This window comes from Hoplias malabaricus, chromosome Y, assembly GCF_029633855.1.
Source record: "Hoplias malabaricus isolate fHopMal1 chromosome Y, fHopMal1.hap1, whole genome shotgun sequence".
In the NCBI taxonomy this organism is placed as follows: domain Eukaryota; kingdom Metazoa; phylum Chordata; class Actinopteri; order Characiformes; family Erythrinidae; genus Hoplias; species Hoplias malabaricus.
Genome location: NC_089820.1, coordinates 6,808,563 through 6,831,922, shown reverse-complemented (window position 1 = coordinate 6,831,922; position 23,360 = coordinate 6,808,563). Strand labels below are relative to the sequence as shown.

General features: G+C 39.8%; 1 protein-coding gene across 3 annotated transcripts in view; it reads left to right on the top strand.

The window, feature by feature from the left end:
* Positions 1–2,549: 2,549 nt before the first annotated feature.
* LOC136678653 (netrin receptor UNC5D-like) overlaps positions 2,550–23,360 on the top strand; it is a 241,458-nt gene continuing 220,647 nt past the window's right edge. For all 3 annotated transcript variants that reach the window (XM_066656735.1, XM_066656736.1, XM_066656734.1), the window contains exon 1: positions 2,550–2,798. In XM_066656735.1, coding sequence (XP_066512832.1) covers positions 2,696–2,798 — 103 coding nt within the window. In that variant the 5' untranslated portion in view covers positions 2,550–2,695. The remainder of the gene's footprint in view (positions 2,799–23,360) is intronic.

The window sequence follows — 23,360 nt, the reverse complement described above, 5'->3', positions numbered from 1 at the left end:
CTGACAGCCACTATCAGAAATGCTCAGTCAACTCTGCTACAGAGGGGAAGAAAGTCCCAAACTTGTGGTAAATCAAACTTCTTAAAGAGTTTGCAAAAGTCCCCAGCTCATGGTAGATTAATACAGCTATGGAAGTAAGAAAATCTCCCAGACCAGGTCAACTCCATCAGCATGGTGAGAAAATCCTTGTCTCATTGCTAGTCAACTCCATTACCACACTGAAAGTCCCCAGGATGTGGCACAGTCACTTCCACTCCTGCCGTGTGTGTCTTTGTCTGCTTCTTAATCACCTCTTTCACCACTGTGAAAAAAAACTTTGTCCTGTGACTAGTCACTTTCGCTCCTGAAGTAAGAAAGTCCCAAGCTTGCAGCTAGTCAACCCCATGTCTGCAGTAAGGAAGACCATAGATAGTGGCTCAGTCAACTTCACTACCATGGTGTGAAAATAGTTGGCTCCTGGCCCGTTTGACTCCACTACTGCAGAATGAGAGTCCTTGCAGAACTTGCGGAAAGTCAGCTCTGCCACTGTGGTGAGAAAGTCCCTGGCTTGTGGCCAGTCAACAGCACTACAAGGGAGAAAGTCCTTGTCTTGTGGTTAATCAACGCTGATGTTTTAGTGAGAAAGTTCCCCCCGTCTTGCAATTAGTCAGGGTACGTGGTGAGAAGATCCTCAGCTCATGGTCAGTCAAACACCCGACCCTGATGAGGAGGTACCAGGCCAATGGTACACTCAACTCCTCTGCTGAGGTTAAAAAGTCACCACTTCACGGTCAATCAAACTATTATGGTGTGAAAGTCCACATTGTTGCCTTGGGAAACTGGGATGCCATAATGGAAAACCACAGCAATCCTACAGCATAAATGCTCAGTAAACAGTGAGAAAATGTTCTACATTTGCATGTTCTTGCCTGTTTCTGAGTGGTTCCCAACTTCCATGGAGGTTGGAGGCTGAATCATATAAATTGCCAACTCTGTTGAGCAAGAAAGATGGGCTGATAATCAAATGTAGGGGCTCACAATTGTCCTACTTTATCAGGGTTAAAATTCTGTTTTATTATTTTTTTGTGTGCCCAATGGATTGGTCCATGACCGGTAATTATTTTACAGCCTTTATGAGACCAAAGCAAAAAGCAGAGCCTGGAATTTTCTTCTTTGCATAACTGAGTTTGTAGTGAAATCCTATGTTCCTAAATGCCATCCTCTATGAAAGGTTAGCTGTGTTAACCATTCAAATTGCTTTCCCAAAATGCAATATTGCCTCCTCAGGCACACCTTATTGTGTTGAATATGCAGTAGAAATTGTTTTTTTTTTTTTTTCTTGCTGTTGTTTTCTGCTTTGTGCCTCTGTCTGTGATGAAGGGAGAGATGATTACCTTATGGTAAATGCTACTTTAGGACAGATCGTAGACCTGCTGGATATTACACGTCTCTATGCTGATGGATTATACAGAATGTAATAGCAAGAAACACTGCATAAAACACCTTTTCTACTGCAAAATGCAAGCAACGCTGCTCAGATATTGGGTTTGTACACTTGGTCCATAGGCCATACAATTTTAATATTAACTTAGGATAAAAATATGCATTATGTATAGGAATCTTAGAATATGTGCGTAATTAAATAAAAATAAGATATTAGATGCAACTTCTGAATGATGTGAATAGTTGAGGATATTTCACAGTGGATGTGAATGGAACCAGACATCTGAAAAGTTTAAAACATTTTATGAGATGGTTATTAATATATTGACTTCTAACTACCTCTAATTACCTGCCCACTACCTCACAGTAGAAAAGGCTTTTGTTCATCCTGATCAAGGTTGCGTTGGGTCTGGAACCTGTACAATGTCTCTGGTCACTAGTTAGGAACACACCCTGGATGGGATGCCAGGAAGAGACATGTCACTCAGTTAGACTTGGCACGTTGTATGGCCAAAGTTTTGGACTCCTGCTAATGGGACATTTATTGGTGTATACAGAATTTGTCCCTCTTTTGCAGCAGTAACATTCTATAATATTCTATGAAGATTTACCCTAGGTTTTGAAACACTGAATTTGAGAATTTGATAGCCATGAGAATATATGTGAGGTCTCATAGCTCTAGTAAATACTCTTCTCAAAGACACATTTCGAAACGCCGTTCCACTACTACATAGAAGGGCTTTCTACCTCTTTGGGGAAGTCCTTGCCCTGAGTGAGGAAAGTGTCCATTTTTATTATGTGTTAATTAAATTTTTTCCTATGAAGATAATAAAAAACTATTTTAAAGTAACCTTATAACTAATCAATAATTATAAAGCACAGGCACAAATATTCAGACACCATTATCTTCTTGTGGATCGAAGAGAAATAGATTGCACACCACGAGTCAGCTGTAACGGTCACTGAGGCTTAACCCCAAGCCCCACCCATACCGCCACGCGATTGGCTATCCACACCGCAGCCTACATTGGTCCCCGCCCTTTGCGCCTCCCTATTGGCTGGCTCCTGCTCGCGTTTGAAAGTAACGGAGGGCTGCGGGGAGCGCGGGTTGTAGTTAACGAGGAGGCTGAAGTTGAGAAGCGGAGAGATGCCTCTGAGAGCCGCGGCTTCTCTCCGCGGAGCGCACGACGAGACGAAGGGGAGAGAGAGCCGTTTGTCTTTGGACGCCGTTTCTTCTTCGCTCTCGAGAGAAAGAAGATAGAAAAGGGGAGGAATGCTAAAGAAAAGAGAAATGACAACTCCGAAGAAAGGACGCTCGTGTTTGGACCTCGTCTCCCTCCTCGTTCTCCTCAGCGTGAAATGCGCGAGCAGCCGAGGTAGGAACGGTTTGTTTTTGGTCAATTTGAACCTGTTTGTTTATCATTTTTTTCCAACGGATTTTACCTCATAATCGTGAAGGAAACTGAGTTTAAGAGAAGCCTAAGTCCAGTGCTACAGTTCACTGTCAAATAAACTAGAGGAAATAAGCTGTGAAATGGAGCTGAAGCAAGTTTTACATCTTGGGAATGGGTGACTAATTTTGGTATTGATGCTGCTCTGTGAAAGGAAGTCTTCGTTCCACCTTTATTGTTGCATTGGTTGTGTTTTGTCATTATAATATTCTAATTTTTCATTCCACCTTAAATGGTGCGGGAGTTATAACCAGGCGGCTGCTTGTGCTAAAACTCTATCCTTTTAGTAGTTACATTTTGAACTGGGACCTGCTGCACCATTTAAGGTGGAACGTAAAACTGGAAAACGAGGAAAACTTCAGCTTTGTCGTCCGTGCGCTAGTTCCCACGTTACGCTTTCTGTATTTATGCCTTTCTCCGTTTCTCTTGCTCTATACCTCACTGTATATATGCAACAGGCGCGTGCAGCTTCACTGCAGTGGAATCACCTTCATAGCAGTGCATTGTGTGAAAAATAAAACGTCCAGGCTTCTCCCTTTCTGAACTGCGCCTTTTCCAAGAGATACGCACAAAATCTCCAAAAGTATGTGGACATCCTTTACAATGAATGAGTGAAGCTACTTATAGATATACGCACCTTCAGGTTTGCACACACAGCACCACAGAAAAACGTGAAATGAAGTGGGATGCTTAGGAGCAGATGCACAAAAGCCCAAGTTCACCATTGTCATTGGCAATCTCAACCAGTTTTCTGGAGAATGAAGGACCCCCATCCAATACATTTGGGATGAATTGGAGTGCAGGAGCTAATCACCCAACTTTAGTACCTGTCCTCACAAATGCTCTCATGGCTGCCATGAAAACCTCAAGCTCCGACATCTATTGTAAAGCCTTCTCACAAAAGTACAGGCTCATTTCATCAACTTTAGGCCAAATGGTGTAAAAGCAAACACATAGGGTGCAGTGTTTCTTATGTCGGTTTTCTGCCTCAAACCTCAATCCAAGTAAATAACTTTTGGGCTTCTACCTTAAAAGGACAATGTCTGTTTCCACCCTCTGTCACAGAGTAAAACCAATGTCAGCACGCCTTCAGGAGAACACTAATACTGTGGTTATATGACTGACTCTTAGAAAATTTGGTGCCGTTATTGAGCTTCTTGGGGATATTAAAAGTTCTGGATATGTTGCTGGGACCAAACCTTGATTTTACACTTCTATATCATATAATTCCACATGTTTACATTGAGTAATAAGCTTGTGATCCATGTATTAGTTCAGAAATGTGAAAGAAGCAGAGAGCAGCTACATCAAAACAGTAGTTAGCTCCTTTTAATTAGATGTCACAGAGTTCAGCATTTCAAATACTGAATAAAATCTTCATGGCAGTTTTCCCTGTTTAATTACTAGTGCATTGAGCTGGTGTCATAATATTCTGGTTAACATATCTCAAAGTTATATATATATATATATATATATATATATATATATATATATATATATGATGCTTTTAAGTTTACAGCGACCCCCCCCCCACACACACACACATATATGTGTGTCATATACATGTGGACATAGTGTCATATTTTTGTGCCACTAAAGTTAGTGTTCTACACATAAAACCAGTTTTATGATGTTGGGTTAGGGTGTAAGTGTTAGTGTTAGGATGATGTCTAGTGTTAAAGGAACAGTAGGTAGCAGAGTGTAATTCACTTTTACAACACTGTCCTAAAACCATGAGGGAGTGGGTGATTTCCTACCCTTCCCTAAAATGGTACATGGTGCATTTGCTGCAGTGCTGAGCTCAGAGTAGCAAAAACAAAGGCTCGTTTCATCCTTTTACAGGACTTGGAGGCATCTCAATGAATTTGAAACTGTAATTTCAAGGTATAAATACTACTTAGTGCTGCTTTAATATTAGGGTTATTTCTACCATCCATTATTTAAAATTTGCCTTACTTCTTTTTGTAGTTTGTATTTCATGATGAATTTGTTGTAACATCTATGTTCTACATATACATACCTGGACAGAAAAAACATTTGTTTTTTATCCGCTGGGAAAAGATGGGAAGAGTTGGGAAATATGGACTCTTGAATTGTTTGTTTATCTAGTTTGCAGTCATATGACTACAAGAGCACACATCTTGACTGTTCACTGTATTACGTTATAGATGCCTTGTAATCTCATTGAGTTATTGGTGGGAGAGTAAGGGCCAGCATAGCCCTCCAAGGCAGAGAGGGGTCAGTTTTGCACTATTCTGTTCTTAAGTTATGGGTGGCTGTGGAATTATTGTGGCTCAAATTTGTCTATGTGCTCACAGCAGGGCCCACATTTAGAGGATTGCAACATGCTGAATCTCAAAAGGAATTTTTACAAAGAGTTCTCCTGGGCATTAGGAATAGTCCACAATTGTTACTGACATTAAGCTCCTTTATTTCGTGGTATCTGTTGATACAACACATCAGTCAGGTAGATTGCAGCCTTTGCAGCTGTTCCACTAGAGTGAGTGCCTTTCGTCTTTTTACTCAGTATGCGGCACATGCTTCCATTTGGAGTAAAATATCTGAAGCTCAGCTTAGTCTAGAATGCCGTTCTGTGTGCAGTGTACCCTCCAGACGCTGCCGGTTAAGTTTAAGAAACAGGGCTCACGCGAGGTTCAGTGACCATAACTGTCCACTCTTCACTGTCCTGCTTTTAGCGAGCCATGAACCAAGCAGGACCCAGGGGGAGACATTAAAAAGCTTTTTCACACCCCTAGACCCAGCACTTCACCTGCTATTGGCACGCAATGGATAGCCCTTAGATTCTTGTATTGTGTAATAGATTGTGCATTTGCTTGGACACTTTTGACACAGGACCGCTGGGTCTACCTGCTGTCTAACTCAGAGAATGTCCCTAGCTTTAGTGTCCACTACCAGAGGTGTTAAATGCCAATATTTGCGCCTGGACATGGCCATATAACAGATATATGGATACGTACAGTCTCTGACCTTGACCAATGTTGTCCTACCTAGATGCCTTATGCCATGTGACATAAGTCCATATGAGAGGCTAAATCAGACGAGTGATTAATGCTCTGTCCAGCACTATTCATTATCTTCTTCTTTTGTTTTTCCTTTATCCCTTATTATGTCATTAAGCCACTTGTGGTACAGGGATTTTTTACCAATGTTGAGAGTGTTTTAATAATAGTAAGTCTTTTATCTCTTGGGAAACCATTGCATATCACAGTCTTAAGTGGTTTAATGTTTTATGACATAGTAACATCATGCACTCAATAATGAATAGGTTTTAGACATTCTTTGTATGAGAAAAATCAGCTTTTTAAAGGTAGACCTATTATGTAGATGCACTGTTCTAAACAAAACCTTATTTAAATCAGTTATATAAATTCATTCATTCATCCATTCATCTTCTGTAGCTGCTTTATAAGTATTTTTTTGTGGAGATTAAAGCTGTGCATACACAAATGAAGGTTTAGGTGCACCATTGGATTGAAATATACACTGAATAATAATAATAATGTTATAAAAATCAAAACAAAATGTTATATAGTATTATTGTCAAAGCCAACAGGTTTATGTTTCATGTTTTTGTGGCTTTTTTATTGTTCATATTAATATTGAAATTGTATCATATTGACTGAAACGAAGAAATCTATCATACTCTAAATTTTGGCCATATCGTCAAGCCCTGGTGCCCCTTAAAGAAGCTACTGGCACTAAAGGATGTCTATAAATGTTGGGACATGTAGAGTACTCGTGTGTACTCGTGACATCCTCAAGGACATTTTCCGATCATGGTTGTGTGGAAAAGAATGGGCAAATTTCAGCATGGGAAAATGTGTAGCTACCAATTCCATCAAGTTTTAAAAGAGGTGATATTGAGAGGAAGGAGAGGAAAGAGCTGGCGAAGGTCGCAGCGGGTGCTTTGAAGAAGGAGGTTTGTGTTGTTTCCGTGGCCGTTAGAGAATCCATCATCCGCTGTGGTCCGTGCTCAAATTTACATTTAAATGAAACCAAACGACTAAACATTCGCAGATGAAATACTGTAACAGCGTCGGTAATAAAAGCTCCGCCTTCTTGTTTCTCGCAGGAGCAACCTACCTGGACTCACTGTCATTTAGCTGGCGTAATGGGAGCTAATATAAACCAGTTTTGGCTGTTGTTCCTGGTGTAACAATGACTTTCATTTATGCAGAGCGCCTGCGTTAGAACAGAGGAATAAATCTGTCCACCGACATGTGACCTACAAGTGGCTTTACAGGCCTTATCGCTGCCTCACTGCTGAATGATGATGATGGATACGGGTGTGTTACCCTGGACCATTAGTCATAACCAAGCTTGTGGAGGAACTAAGAATAGGACACTGTACAGTGTGCCCTCACATCTGACCTCCGTCCCTTCACCGTTTCTTTGGTAGACCCTTTTGTCTTCTTTGGATAAATGATGCGGAAAGTGTGCTACAAAAGCTGACCACAGATCATCATCTTATCGGCCTCAGGACATTGTTTTAGGAGAGATAAAGGCTCTGGTGTTTCCCAAATCCAGTTCCAAAAATCATGGTATGTAAAGTGCAGATACAGACAGAATGCAGTGCTGTGTAAATCCACTTTGTCTTGTTCAAACAGTGCAAGGCAAGACGCTTAGTGTTTAACCTTCTCACTTACATTTCTATAATACGTTTTAGATATTTGACGTTCTTTGGAACATTAGAAAGTCTCTGCATGATCAGACAGTGGTCAAATCCCTGCAGGTACATCCAACACAGGTGACAGCACAAGGCAGGAACACAACGGGCATCACACGCTCCCCCGGTCACTTGCACACCCACTCCTGTGGCCACAGCCAACCAGCCTACCAAAATGTGTTTTGGTATGTGGGGGACACTGGGGCACTCTGAGGAAACCCACTGCAACACAGGGAGAAGGCTCCGAAATAATCACAGACAAGTGACCTGAGGTGTGAATTGAACCCAGGAGCCCAAGAACCTAGTGCTATGGCAGCAACACTGTAACACCACAGTACTACCCAACACTTCATTTGAAAAAGCTGGAATGGGGTCGGGCAGAATGATGGCACAGCGGGTAGTGATGCTTTCACACAGCTCCAAGGTCCTGGGGTTGTGGGATTGAGCCCTGTTCCGGGGGACTGTCTGTGAGGAGTATGGTGTGTTCTCTCTGTGTCCACTTGAGTTTCCTCCAGGTGCTCCAGGTGTGTGCCCACCTTACGCCTGGTAATTCCTGGTAGGCTCTGGACACATGACGAACCTAAACTGGATAATGGTTTTAGAAAATGAATAAATAAATAAAATAATGAAACAGGGTTATTTTAGGTTGTGCACACTGTCTATCACAATCTATACCATGCCTGGGCACAATTGAGCCCCAAAGTACAGATCGTTGGACTATGTGTGTGTGCCGTACTGTGTTTGGGTAGGGAACATGAACGTGATGTCAGATGTCATGCTTACTGTAAACACATATAGCGGCAAAGGGATCACTTTGGTCTATTCAGACACATCAACAGGGGCTACTGCTGAGGTGCAGAGTTTGCTGGAAGTGTTTGTTGAGTTATTGGGTAAATTATGTGACTGTTTGTCACCGTAAACATCTTCTTATAAGTCTTGAGCTTGACCTTTGCGGTAAGCCACTACCCACTAAAAATTGGCCACAGAGCACAATCCTCAACTCCAGTGTGCTGTTCAAAAGTGACTTTATTCAAAGTGCGATCGCAGACCAGAGGGGAGTGGGGATAACTGTACTGTGCGGTTCAGTTGGACCAGGCCAAGAGTACACACTGGGAGTGCATATTTTGTACAATATTTTTAACAGATTGAATTGAATTGAATTGAATTGAATGCCTTTATTGTCATTGTACCAGTACAACGAAATTGAAATAAGTGCAATTCTTTTTTAAAGTGCAAAGATTAACACAGACACTGGACATTTAACACTAAATCTTTATATAACACTAAACAAATAGAACAAAAACAACATTAATAAATCAGTGCACTGCTCATCCTCATTCAGCAGATGATGTAATCGTGCTTGAGCCTTGTCCTTTACGAGTCAAGGCTCACCACTTTCAGCGAATAATCCATAACTTTATGTGTAATTATTGCATCAGGGATTTTTGTCAGGGCCAGGGAGCAAATTATGAGAAAGAAGACCCGGGACAGTTGCTCAGCTGAAGATTGTTTTAACGGAAAAATTGAACATTTCAGCTTCGAAACTGAATCAGTTTCTCCATAATAAATAGGTGTTTATATAAGGAAAAATAGTGGAGGTCAGAGGTTATCAGGGGTGTGTTATACTTTTCAAATTTAAGCATAATTTACAGTAAGGGTAAACAATAATTTGTCTTGTCTTCATAATTATATACTTATTCTTACTACCAAACACTTCTTGGACTCAGCTTTTGTTTGTATATCTCATGAAGCACAGCCGTAAGCGAGAAGCCGTTAGTGTCGTGTGCAGTTAAATAACTTTCTCCCACAGCAGTCGTTAAAGTGTGGGGTGGCATCTCTCGATTCCCAGCACTCCATCATGTGCAGTGGGAAGCGCCTACTCCCATTCATCTCCATCTGTGAGGCCGTTCACACTCGCTCTCGCTTAAACACACACAGATGCTCTAACATTTTCGAAAAAGCAGGGACGCCTTGATTCTGGGGATTTACAACAGACGCCTGTTGACACGAGCCTAATTTGCTAGGGGGGCTTCATAGCCCTCCAGCCAACGCTCGACATTTGGCTTGACCTTTGGCTCTTAGGTATATGTGAGCATAATTGAACAAGCTGTGGAGCAGTGGGTCCACTTAAATGTAACTGAGGACAATGGGACACTCGTGATCCAATGCCATGTGTCGGCTAAAGGGTTATTAAACCCCACCGCGTTGCGCAGTGGGACAGTGCGACTCTGTTCTCTGGAGTGATGGAGCTTAATCTAATATTTTTAGGATGAGTTAAAGTGGCAGAACTAATCATCCAACATCAGGCCTCACTAATGCCAACAAATCCTCACAGCTGTGTTTCAACGTGTTGTCCAAAATGTTCCAGGAGAATAGAAACCTATTCATGGTTTTAGACGAAATGATGGACTAACAGGTGTCTAAATACTGTGTGGAAAGTGTGATGAACTGCAGGAGTGTGATGAGGGTGTGAGCTTTTGTCTTCCCCCTCTAGCTCTGCCCTTTGGCTCCAGTATTCCTCTGCCCTTCCCAAGGCTATTGAAGATAATTACAACCCACTGGACGAGAAAAAAAAATCTAATTGAGTGTGGAAATCGATAAGAAAAATATGAGTGAGTGTGTGTGTGTGTGTGTGTGTGTGTGTGTGTGTGTGTGTGTATGCGTTTCACAGGGGACTAATTAAAGGTGGTACAGAATTACCCGCTGTAGGTGACAATGTCTTCTAAAGAGAAGCTCTTTGTGTAAGGTGCCGGAGCAGAGGCTGAATTACAGCCATTACCTTTATTCATCAGTCTACCCCGGTTTTTGGACACCTGCTTGTCCAACATTTGTCCAACTTTTGAAATGAAGGGTATTTGGGGATTTGCTGCAGTAAGTGTTTCTACTCATGTGGGATGGCTTTACAGCAGCAACACTGCTGTGAGGCTTTGGTAGCATTAGTGAGAGAGAATGCAATGTCATTGTTCTACAGCCCAGTGCTGGGAGACCTTTATACTGCTCTGGTCAACACCCGGCACTGGGCATATTGACCTTAGGCTCCTGTGCCACTGTAGACCCTGTGTGCACAATGCTTTGTGTGTGTCCAAAATAGGTGCACCTGAAAGTGGCTCAGTATACTGATTATAAGGGGAGTCTGCAAACTTTTGCCTATGTAGGGAATAAGGAGATAGAAGAAAGGGGATAAATCACATTCTTTCTTTACAGTGAAGAGAATGAGAGAGTTCGCATGACCCTCCCTTTCCACAGACTTTGATTTACAGCAATTCTGCTCGAAACCACTTCATTTAGGTAATACAGCTTTATAACATGCTTATTACAGCCTCATTACAGCCTTACAACCCAGGGGTTCTTCATCTCATGCTGAGCACTGGTGCTTTTGTCCTTGGTACAGTAGCATGATTTGTTATGATCAAATCTGCATCAAGGGCTTTGCTCTCTCTCTCTCTCTTTTACCACCATGATTAGAGATGGCACTAGATGGGACACTCTTTCACATATACCCACTCACACTTAATAACCACTCCACAGTGAGGTGCTGTTGGGTTTGCATCACTAACACTGCGTTCTTGTTTTACAGTTGATTTGACAAAAAGTGCATTCATTACATTAGTTTGTGTTTATTTCACATAATTGAAGCCTTCTGTGTTTAGTATCTACAGTTTAAATAAAGGCTTGTCTTACTGACTGCTTCACTTTCTAGCGTTTATCAGTTTTACATTTATTTATTTATTTATTATTTCCATGTTTACAGACAGAACCCAGCAGATGAGTTTTTTATGCGTCTGCTTTACAACTGCTCCTCTTTAGCCGGACCAGCGCAAGGCACCAGATTTACTCGCCCAAGTCCCGTGCGGTTATTTATGGTGGTGTAAAAACCTGGCGTCCTCCCATAACCTGCTTTATACACACGTCGTAAACAGAAACAGGAAAACGGCCCGAGGCATTCTCTGCTTGTTTACATTGATGGATTTGTTTATTGTCTTTTTTTCCTACATTTCACTATTTTTGAATTGAGCCAAAACAAACAGAAAAAAAAAGACTGCTCCTGACTCAGGCCTAAACAAAAGAACATCTTTCACAGTCATTAACCAGTCTACTTTCTGAATTAAACTCTAATAATAATTGCTTGATTGAAGACAAAGTAAATAAAAAAGAACTTGGAATTAGGGCTGGACGATATGACCAAAAGACTCATATCTCGATATGCCTAAAAATATCGATATTGGATACGATATGATATTACGAAAACCATAACAAATAGAATGTCAAAGTATTAGTGTTTATTTTTAACACAAAATAGAACATGCTGCTTTATCTAACCGTAATCCTCAAACTGTACGTCTAAGATATAGTGGTATCCCGATCAGGCTTTTTTGTTTTTTGGGCCACAATCCCGATACAAGCCTTTAAATATTGAGTACCTCCCAATACTGTCCTGATCTGATACTTAGATTTTCCTAGATAGTTCTGTTACACAGTGCACACTTCAAGTAAACTCGCATTAAGAAACAAACTGCCTGCATCCAAACTGCTGCTAATTTTTTTTTATAACCAAATAAACAAATGGTGTCTTCACAAACCGTTCATATGCATAATTTAATATTATTTTTAACCTTATTACCTAATGTGACTTTTGTGTATGAAGAATTACTTTGATTCAAAAGGTCAGTCGGTTTTATTGCCATCACAGGGAAGTGTTGAGGGAGAAATTACATGTAGTTTCTTTGAGACACGATGCTAACATAAGCACTGACCTGTTTCTCTCAGCATCACCACAGAACCAACAAACCCCTGTAGGCGGGACTGTGACTCCTTTGGCTGCAGCACTAAATGATTGACAGCTAAGTCTGGCTGCTGCTTGGCTAAAGTGATGACCAATGAGAAGAGCATTCTCTATTTAGGAGCCGTGGAGTATCTTTACAGTGCTCTGTTTTGGAATTAAAGCTTTTCCACTGGTTTCATTTTTTGTGCTTTGTTGACTTACTCACAGTTATCAGAGAGGTAGTATGTGTGCATGCAATAAATGTGCTGAGAGCTGCTCCAGCGGCTTACATGAGCAATAGCAGGACAGCATGTGTCTGTTCGTGTGTGAGCGTGTATGCTTGTGCATGCGTAGGTGGGTGCGGCGCGAGAGAACAGAGCTGAACGGGACATTTGTGCCATTTTAAATGCACTCAAATGGAGACCTTTGTGTCGTGGCTTGTGTCACGTTCATGCACCTACGTCAGAAGCTCGCGCTTAAGTCACACTATCCCAAAACGGCAAACGTCTTGCCAAATTAACAAAAACAATATCGATATTAAATCACCCACCCCTACTTCGAATACAGAATCTTTTTCTATTGTGAGTTTTAATGAGGATGCAAGTTAATAATAAACATAAAAAAAAAACTCTCATCAAGTATTATTTCCTAATAATTCAAATGCAATTAAACAGAAAGGAAGGAAGGAAGAACATGAGAGGGAAAAAGAATAGGAAATAAGACAGTGATTAGTGACAGAAAGATAAAAGGAGTAAAAAAGTAGATGAAACAAGACCGAATAAATAAGTGAGATTACACTCTTTTACACTGATCTTTTTATAGTGTAAATTCAAAGAACTAATTGCTAAGTAAAGAGTGCAGTGTTAGGCTGTAGGGAATTATACCTAAGTCACACAGTAGGTACATAACTTGTTTCAGATGGGTTTCTCTTAATGATTTCACAAATATGACCAGTTATTCATAGTAATGTCCCCAAAAGACCACAGAGAAACGATAAGTATTAAAAGAAGCAGAGAGTTAAATAGTAAATAAGGAAAAATAAAGAGTGAATGTTGAAAAAGGCTTTTTTTTTACGGGTAAAATTACCATTCTGTAGATAAAGGCTGTGCGCTGACTGCATAAGGCCTCCGTCACCCGATCAGTCTCTGTTTGTATACGACATATGGATGCTAAGCTGTGTTTACGAGCTTCTGCAAAGAGAGAGAGAGAGAGAGAGAGAGAGAGAGAGAGAGAGTCAAATCCATACAGATCACAGTCAGCTTGTTATTGCAGTATACACTCTTATTATTAGTGATGAATTTCTACTACTTTAAGGTGGGCATACATGTTTAACTTTGCACAAATGAGTCTGTATAATTTTCATAGAAATTACATTAGAACAGGAGTAGAATAAATTGCGTCACCGTGCCCAGTGCTGGTAGTTTGCTTGAGGGGTTTAAAGCCCCCCAGCACTGGGTTATGGACCAGTGGTTTTCATGAGTACTGGAGCTGCATCTAAAACTTTTTGAAGAGTTGTAGTGTCTGAGCTGATCAGTCAACATCAGCATCATAACTTATTAATGTATATATGGCTGCCATAAAATCCTCACAGCAACGTTTGTAACATTTAGTGCAAAGCCATCCCAGAAGAGTAAGAATGAAATAAACTCCTGATTGAAATCCATTCTGAAGAAGCAAGTGTCACTAAAATTATTTAGACGTATAGCGTAATTCTTTCTGAGTGAATCATGCCTCTACTGAGTATTGTACTTACTGTACTGCTCAGCTCCAGTGGGATTGTGTAGGGTTGGATAACAACAGTTCAAACGAGGCGTTAAGTGTGTGGGGGGGGTGTAAAACTTTTGATCACCATGGCGTTCATTGATTTTTGGATGGCTGTATTCAGCGTTCATGTTTGATTTCTTTTCTTTTCCAGAAGCCCCCCTAGTGGCGCATGTGACCTCCTCCATCTCACTACAACTCATTTGTTTTTACATACTGCACGTCTCCCATTCGCCTTGGGCCAAGAATTTCTTGGCTTTCTTGTTCTTTTCCTTCGCTTTCTCTTCTCTTCACTCTCATCTGGCCTCGAGGTATTCTCTCCCTTCCGTTTCTGTTGCGTCCAAGTTTCGATCCTCGCTGCCCTTTTGTTTTGAAGCGAGGGTTAAAGGTGGCGTACAGCTGCTTGGTCCCGCCTCTCACTGACATCACACCTTTTGTTGGTTTAACCCCCACCCACTCTTTGGGTTGAGTTAATTCTCCGGCTGTTTGAAGCTACATTTAGGAGTCGTAGCTCCGGAATAAGACAAAGAAGCAACAGAACTTAAGTCATTTAGTTAAAAGAATTAAACCCTATTCGCTAATATTTATTAATTAATTAATTTGTTCATTTTCTGTAACCAATTTATCCTGATCCAGGTTGTGGTTGGCTGGAATCCTTGCAGGAACACAAACTTAACAGGGCACCAGTCCATCATGGGGCTTCAGACACTCACCCAGTGATGTCAAAATATTTCACTTGGCTTTGATATCAACCCCTGAGACTTTGTAGTTTGTAATTTTGACCACTGCGATCTGTTTGTATGATATTCATACAGTAGTTTCACCAATAGAATGGGATATGGTGGAGCAGCTGCAGGTTATCCCAAGGTCACTCTACTCAAAGCCAAATGTGACATTTAGGTTTGGGCTGTGGAGCAGTGGAACTGTGTTCTGTGGAGTGATGAATCTCCATCCAGGATCTTTGAATGACAACCTGACCTTTTTTCTTTTCTTTTGTTTGCCATCAAATCCTCAAAACAATATTTTAACATCTAGTGTAAAGCCTTGCCAGAAGAGTAGAATCTGTTACTGCAGCAGAAAATAACAAACAATATGAATACCTTTCATTTCAAGAGGAATATATAGTATTGAACAGGAGTGAATCATTTCCATATATATTTATATTTATTAATGCATAATATATCAACAAACCAAAGCTTGTTCTGATTGCATGCGTCCTGTGTCCTTCAAGGTGCTCTTGGCAGGCGCTTTATGATCGTGGTGATTTAATGGCATGCAAACAGTGGAAGGCCACATATGAAGACAAGTAATCAGTCTCCTGTTTGCATTACACATGCTCAGGTTCGTCCTTTACTGCAGAATCCAGTCCTTTAAAAGAGCCACCTTATATCAAGGAATAAACAGAAGAATAAAAAACGCTAGCCAGTGGCCTGGAGGAGAGTCCTGCAGAGATTTCACACCCCTTCACTTGATTTGTCGCTGGACTTGTTTATTCAATAAATTCAAACTTTCCTTTGTTTTGTTGTTATATTCCCTTATTTCAAGAATGACATTTAGTCATAAAGTCAGTGCAGAGAATGTTCCTTTGCTTTTCTTTACATGTGCTCTACTCAAATGCAATAAAACAAATACAGAGTTAAAATAGTGCATTATAAAACTGAAACCAATATATTGTTTTTATATTCATTCTTGTAGATAAGCTCTACAAGTTCTGATTGAACAAGCAGTCAGTCATTTTCACTAGTAATCCTTCTTTGTACTAGAGATTTTATACTAGACCTGTGTAAAACATGTCCAGCCCCATGTGGTGGACGTGCTCTGTGGAGCATAAACCGCTTCATTCAGGGACTACAAAGCAATTTCATTCTTCGTTTCATGTGAGTTGCTCTTACATGAAATGTAAAACAATAAATAATCATGTAAAATTATGACAAGTAAAATAAAACATGCCAAATAATAAATAATCACTTTCATAAATATAATTACCCTTTTTTGTGTTAAAAATAACTCATCAGTTTGTTGGCGTGGAACTGGGGCTCATTGTTTCTCTGTATACTGGGTCTAAACCATGATGCTAATTGGCATGGCGTTTCATTAGCCAAACATGAGCCATGGCATCAATAATGCAGGCGTGGTTGTTTAAGGGTGTCATTTGTTTGTGTAAATATCTCAATGAGTATGGGCAGGCGAATATGAATTTTGAATAAAGCATAATTAACGGAAACACATTGATTGTGCATTCAGGGCTCAAATAATTAATGGGTGACTTTGAAATATTTATGCCGCCCGGAGTAAGCGCTTCATTGAAGGCAGTCAGGCAGAAATGTAAACTGCAGTCCAGCTATTAAATATTAAAAGGAGCCATTAATCTGAGGGCTTGTTTTGTAGCGATAAAGGAGTGGGAGATTGATACTGAGTCCAGTCAAAGCTGTAATGTTCGCTGCTGCTGATGTACAACCACAGTAGACTGTGATTAGAATAGCAAAGGTCAACAGAGACGCTTCTGGACACAGCCGAATGGGGCTTTTTGGGCCTCTCTTTTGTAGTTATTCACCTCTTTCCTGGCCAACAAAAGCTGTGATATCATGTGGCAAATGGCATCCGAGATTTCAGTACAGTACAGAGATTAAATATAACATTGAAAGGTCATTCTGATACAACAAAGAAACAGAAAACAACCAACAACAAATAAGAAAATAAATCCTTCAAGTAGTTCAAAAATTCTAAACAACTTAGTGAGCATAAGTGCAAAATGGGACTGAATAATTTGGGGAAAACATCTCATTGCTATTTTTCAGACCACCTTTAACACCTATGGACATTTTTGCACAGCCGGTCCACCAACGTGTTTTTCGGATTGTAGGAGGAAATTCACACAGAAACGGAGAACACACCGAACTCCTCACAGACAGTGACCCGAGGTGGGGTTAAAATCCACAAACTCTGAGACAGAGACACTAATGTAGCGCCACCAAAGTTGCAGTTTTTTGTTTTCTATTAATTAAGATCCAGGCCAAGAACACCAGGCTTTCAGTTGTGGTTGTTGTCATGCATACAGCACAGTGACCAAGTTATAGTTTAATTTAAAGGAGCAATCTGTAATACTGACACCAAGCGTTTAAAATCGGAACTATAAAACAGTTTCAAAACAGTGGAGAGAGCTGTCTGCCTCCTCACCCTCCTCACAGAGGTGAAGCTCGAGCAGGTTACCAGTTTGATGAAAACTGAACGAACAAGCAAGAGACGAGTTTTATTACTTGGATCGTAATAGATAAGAAGAATGTGCCATAATCAATACATTTACACAAATCAGTGTTCATCATTTCTCTAAAACATCTACCTACGTGAAAAAAGTGAACATGCGGCCACCATTTCCCTCTATTGAAGTATTTCCACTATACAAGGCTGGTGTTACTTTTTTCCCTTCCACCATAAATGTCATTTAGGAGGCAGAACTTATCCACAGTTTTTGTTCCACCTTACGTGTCCGTTTACGAGTCCTAATGGCGTTATTCGCCAGGTTCTTGAGTTCTCTGTTCCACCTTAAGAGCTGAAACTAGCGCTGTAGCTTTTGAAACTTTTTAAGCAACTGTTATTCCACTTTATCCATTTAAAACACAAACCAATTCCCAAATTACACTCTTTCAAATTGTGATTTTTACATAAAAACCTTTCATCTTTTATCCCTTGTGTCTGATCCCAGATTACACAGTTAAATGTGGTATCCAGCACTAGTTTACAGTAAGAAATTGTGTTTTAAAGAAGAAGAAGAAGAGAAAGAAACACCTTTATTGATCAAATTACTTCTCTGCATTTGACCCATCCATGGTAGTGAGCACACAAACAAACACTAGTGAGGAATTCTTCACAAACACAGAGTCCAGTGGCAGTGAACACACACAGACCCGGAACAGGGGGCTGCCAACCACCTCGGCGCCTGGGGAGCAGTTTGGGGGTAAGGTGCCTTGCTCAAGGGCACTTCAGCCGTGAATGAATTTTTCCTTGGTCCCCGACCCTCCAGCCTCAAGCACGCCTCTCTAACCTCAAGGCCACGACTGCCCCAACAGTAATTTTACCCACTACAGTAAAATTAGTAAAACTTTAGTCATGGAGCTGGAGAACTAATTCACCCAGATTAATAAAGAAGATACTCTGCAGAAAACTCATACTCATATGAATAAAACCAGAGTCACTACACTCTTCATTCACCATGTCTGTACATACAGAAAATACCTCTGACTTCATTACAGTAGAATTTTTTCCTTTTTAAAGTTAAAAATTTACATTTAAATTTAAATGAGGGCCAAATAAAGGTACTGATATATGTACTGCCCTGGATATTATGAATAAATATTGGTAAACCAGTTTTACCAGTTCTGAAAGTTGGACGTGGCAGATTTATGAGATGGTATGCAGCAATTTGACAGCATTAATTACCAACAAACTTAATCATAGATAACTTTTTTAATAAGTTCCAAGTAAATGCAAGGTTTAAGCAGAACGATAGGCTGTCAATCACCTGAGTGGTTCAAGATTATCGTTGTCATTAGGCAGAGCTTTTTTCTGTGTAAGAAAATTCATTCAGTTAATGTGCAGAGCTTGACGAACACTGGCGCAAAACTAATTGCATCCACTATGTGCTTAACACTATGCTAGTCTCAGATAATTTAAGAAGGTCTACTTTGCATAAGGACGTTATGTGTCTGTGTTGCTGTGGAGGTTGCTGTGTTGCACCTTTTAAAGTCTATGTACAAATTGTGGTACTCTTGAAATAAAAGTATTTGAACTCTGTGGAATTATCTATAATTCAGTATAGCATGTATCAGTGAATAGATTTCACAGTATAATGGTATGAATATAATTGTGTTCAATGAAAATTGAAAAGGAAGTGTCTTTTTCAATTGTGAATTGAATCAAATTGTGAGTTCAGTTTAGCTTTTCAGTGCAGTCTCAGAGTGTCAAGTAAATAATTTCAGCCAAAAATATTTTTCTTAAGTGTTTCTCTCAGTGTATATTTTTAAGATGCCTTGCATCCCAGTGGGAATAACTTTTCAAGTTCTACTTGCTTTTTGTAAAATATGGAATGAACCTTGAGGTTAAGATCACAGACAGTTGCCCTTAGATTCTGCTGTTGAATTGTCTGAACCTGGAATTCATGGGTCTCTCAGTGTTCACAAGCTGTTCAGGTCTTCAGGCAGAAAACGCAACACAACAGTGCCTGCTCCATCATGCTTCACAGTTGGGTTGGAGGTCAAGTTTTTGGTATGCTGTGTATAATATTAAGGCAAAAGAAAAAATAACTGCCTCTGTTCAAATGACTTTTTATGATTTTGGATATCATTATATGCTCTTTTGGGTGCCTGTTGTGTTCTTTTTGTGATAACTTGCTAAGGACTGGATCAAATGGCACATAAAAGCGATGGTCATATCTATTTTAATAAAAAAAAAAGTTTCTATAAAATTCTGAGGATTGCTCTCGGTATGTTATCATGCTCAAAACCTGTATATTGTGTTTAAAGCCCCGGCTAAAAAACTGTCAACGTCCAGTATGAAAGGCTTTCTTTCTCTCTGCTTATGAAAGAGAAAAGGCATCTGGAATCTTGTAGACGACGGAGAGAACTTCAAATTTTGAGATTTATACTTATTTTTGCTGTTTCTGAGTACTTAAGGTGGAATGTCTCCAAATTCGGGAGACGGCTAAAGGAACGTGCTACAAAGCTTGAGTAACCAATGAGTTTCTGTGGTAGTTAAAACAGTGAATAAAAAATTACAGACAAATTAAATCTCAGCCACATAATAACAACTGTTGTTTATTTTCCCCTAATACATACCGTTCCACTTTAAATAACATGGAGATTCTGAATGTTAACAAACCAGAGAACAGCATTTTACCACAATTGTAAACGTCCCCTTTAATGTGGGGGAAAGATTAAACAATAAAGGGTAGATTTTTACGGCAATTATAGACCCCAAAGATAGTTCTGTTAATGTGACTGTTGAGCTACGTTTTTTGAACTATGAAATAACAACAAATGAGTGCTTGTTGGCTTCTCATTGGTCCAACTTTCATTATTTTATCAAATTGTCAAATATAAAATAAACAAAATTGCAAAGTTTGCAATTTGGAAATTGCTCAGTTTAATTGGGATTTGCATTTTTTTTTACTTTACACCGCAAAATGGCTATAAAATCATATTACAATAATTAAACTGGTTGAGGAAGCAAATATCAAGAGATGTGATGTTGAAATGATGGCTTTTCTGCTTTCAGATGAGCTGAACAGAAACATTGCTGGAAAAGCAAGATATATAAATCTAACACTTTCCTTTATACAATTTTTCCCTATCTTAGATGTAAAGAACAAAAATCCAGATTAATACTGGCTGTCCTTTTGATGTCTGGAGTTGCAGAATAATTTGATAAATGACATTTCCCCACGGCGGCCACAGCCCTGGTATCAGACTTTGATAAATGTTACTTTCCTTGGGTTGTCTTCAGTCAAAGGCCTTTCTTAAAGGCCACCTTTGTCATCATCAGCACTCGCCTTTGATGAGACCAAACCTGCTACAGTTATTGCAGATGTAAAGCAAAGAAAAAAAAAACACAGAAGCAGAAATGTCACGGCAGGTTTTACAGGTGGTGGATTTGAAGTTTGAAATTAAAACTAGAGCAATATTGGACTGTTTTTGGTTTCTCTGAATTGTTTTCACCATTCATTTTTATAGCAGTTTGAAAGGTGCAATAGTTTTGTTTCCGTTTTAAAGTGATATGCATATGAGTGCCCATATTTTGTTGATTTTCTAATAGTTATAAATATACACACTTAAAAATGATGGTTCTGCAATAGTTCTTTAGTAAAGGAAATGGGTCTATAAGGAACCCTGGGCACTTGTAGAACTATTTGCATGACTAGAGGGTTTATTTCAAAATGAATGGAGGAGCATTGGAGCATTGAATGGAGGAAACTGGAGCACCCAGAGGAAACCCACGTGGGCATGGGCAGAACACACCAAACTCCTCACATACAGTCACCCGGAGCGTGTCTTGAACCAACTCTACCTGCGACACTACCTGTGTTTACTTATTTAGTACTTTGCAGTTAGTGTTCTCCTCCAAGAGTGCTGTACTCTAGTTATGCTAGACCTTTTACAATTGTGTAGACCCATGGGTACATATTCTGTTTGCTTTTGTAAGATAAGCCTCGGTGCTGCTGCCAGAAAGACAGATTTTATGGTTCAACAGTATCATTATACAGAAAAAATAAGACAGGAGGAGGTTATAAAAAGAGAGGCTATTTGTTCTGTGATATTTAACCAAATAACCCCACTCCACCCGAAAGCACACTACGTTACAGTACAAACTGCAGATCTGAACCTGCATTAGCATAAAGCTTGTCTGCTGGGACATCTCCAGCCAACATTGTTATTTGTACTACTCAGCCCTGAATTTGACTCTGACTTGGTTAAAACCCATTTCTCTTTTTTGCTCTGTATACAGGAGCTTAGAGTCTTAATTGGCCCTTTGCAAGGAATGGGCCCTTATGAGAAACGTATGCAAATGTGGATTGAAATGAGATTCAGATTTGGGCCGGAGAGGCGGAGAGGTTGGAAGTGATATTGTGGGAGAGAGTAAAGTGCTGTGATTACATTTATTTCCACTGACCTGCTCCCAGAGCACAGGAGGAGAACCTGCACCAGGCTCTATGCTGTTGCCCTGCACATTTCCTCATGAATTATTTTAGGAATGGTTCCTTTCTCTGGAACCGCTCAGCCAGAATCTTGCCCTGGAATTTTTTTGTATAGTGGCATACCCGTTAAAACAATGATAATTTGATTTTGGTATGTGTTGTACTATTTTATGCTTCAGTGCAGGATGTTTCATGATATGATTGCTCTTTTCAAGATGGTACATGAATGTATTCAGTAGCAATGTGTCTGAATCTCTATGAATTTTTCAAGAACTGAATGCTAAATTTAAATAGCTGCTGAAGTTCTTAACATGATACATTCCCATATTTAAGAAGCAGGGACTTTGTACTCTACCAGAGGGCAGTGAAGAGCCAGAATCTTCTGGCGGTGTGTCAATGACTACCTAAAGCCATGTCTCTCAAGTGCACAGTTTTGTAACATTGAAGGAGTGTGGAAGGGTCTGGTTTCCAGACTGGGATTAAGCCTAGTCCTGAACACCATTCTGAATTTCTGAGATTCATTGTTGAAAGGGAAATGTAGTCCAGGACATAGCTTGAATGGGGCATAATATAACTTTTTCCACAAGTTAACACAGAGCCCAGGAGTGAGGAGCAAGCAGCAGAAGCTCTGGTCTTTAGCCATTTTCACTTGGTTATTTTCCTTCTCTGTTCCCATTTTCTGCATGTATAATCAGTACATTTAACATTTTCTTTTTGCTCTCACATACAATTGAGACCAGTGCTGTGATTGGAGAAACTCAGACTATGAGGTGGAGCAATTCTGAAGCCTCTGCATTCTATTAAAAATTCAGCACAACATCTAAAATCTCATTTGATGTAAGGCAGATAACATAAAACTGACTGGGTTGTTGTATTTCACAGTGTGTGGGTTGGTAGGAGCTCCAGATGAACAAAATAATGTGTACAATCAGTTTTATTTAACCCAGAAATACTACTGCAGCATAAATGAAGTGAGCTTTACCACACAGAGAACACTGATCCTAATTAAGCTCATTTTTATACAGTATTTTTAGAGATCTAGATATGATTTTATAATGTTTACTGTCAGCTAACTGTTCACAAACGTATCTGAAGTAACATATAATTTGGCTAGACTAGTATCTTATCTTGACATGGCTAAATGATTTTTTTTTTTTTGTCTTTTATCTTGAAGATTTGTCTTCTTTATGCATATTTCACTACTGTTGATTTAGGTGCAGTATATTACACAATAATAGTAAGATGATAAGTAGTAGTTTTTTATAAATATATTAAAATAATGCCTTACAAATTTAAAGATCAAATGTGACAGAGGTGCCCATACCTTATTATTCATGCATTTCCTCTCAAATGATCTGAGACGGCAAATTCATAGCGTCTCCAAAGTGCATATTAAGTTTGCTCGCTGGCTCCCGTCATTGGAGCGGAATTTGCTGAATTATTAAAATTGTTTTCAGTTGTAGCTCCTTACAAAAAGAAAATTGTGAAGCAAGCTGCCTTGAGACGGGAACAGAATAAAGTGAATAATGACGGTGATTCTCATGAACGTTATGACAGCTCCCACTGCCCTCTAATCCCGGCTGGTTTTAT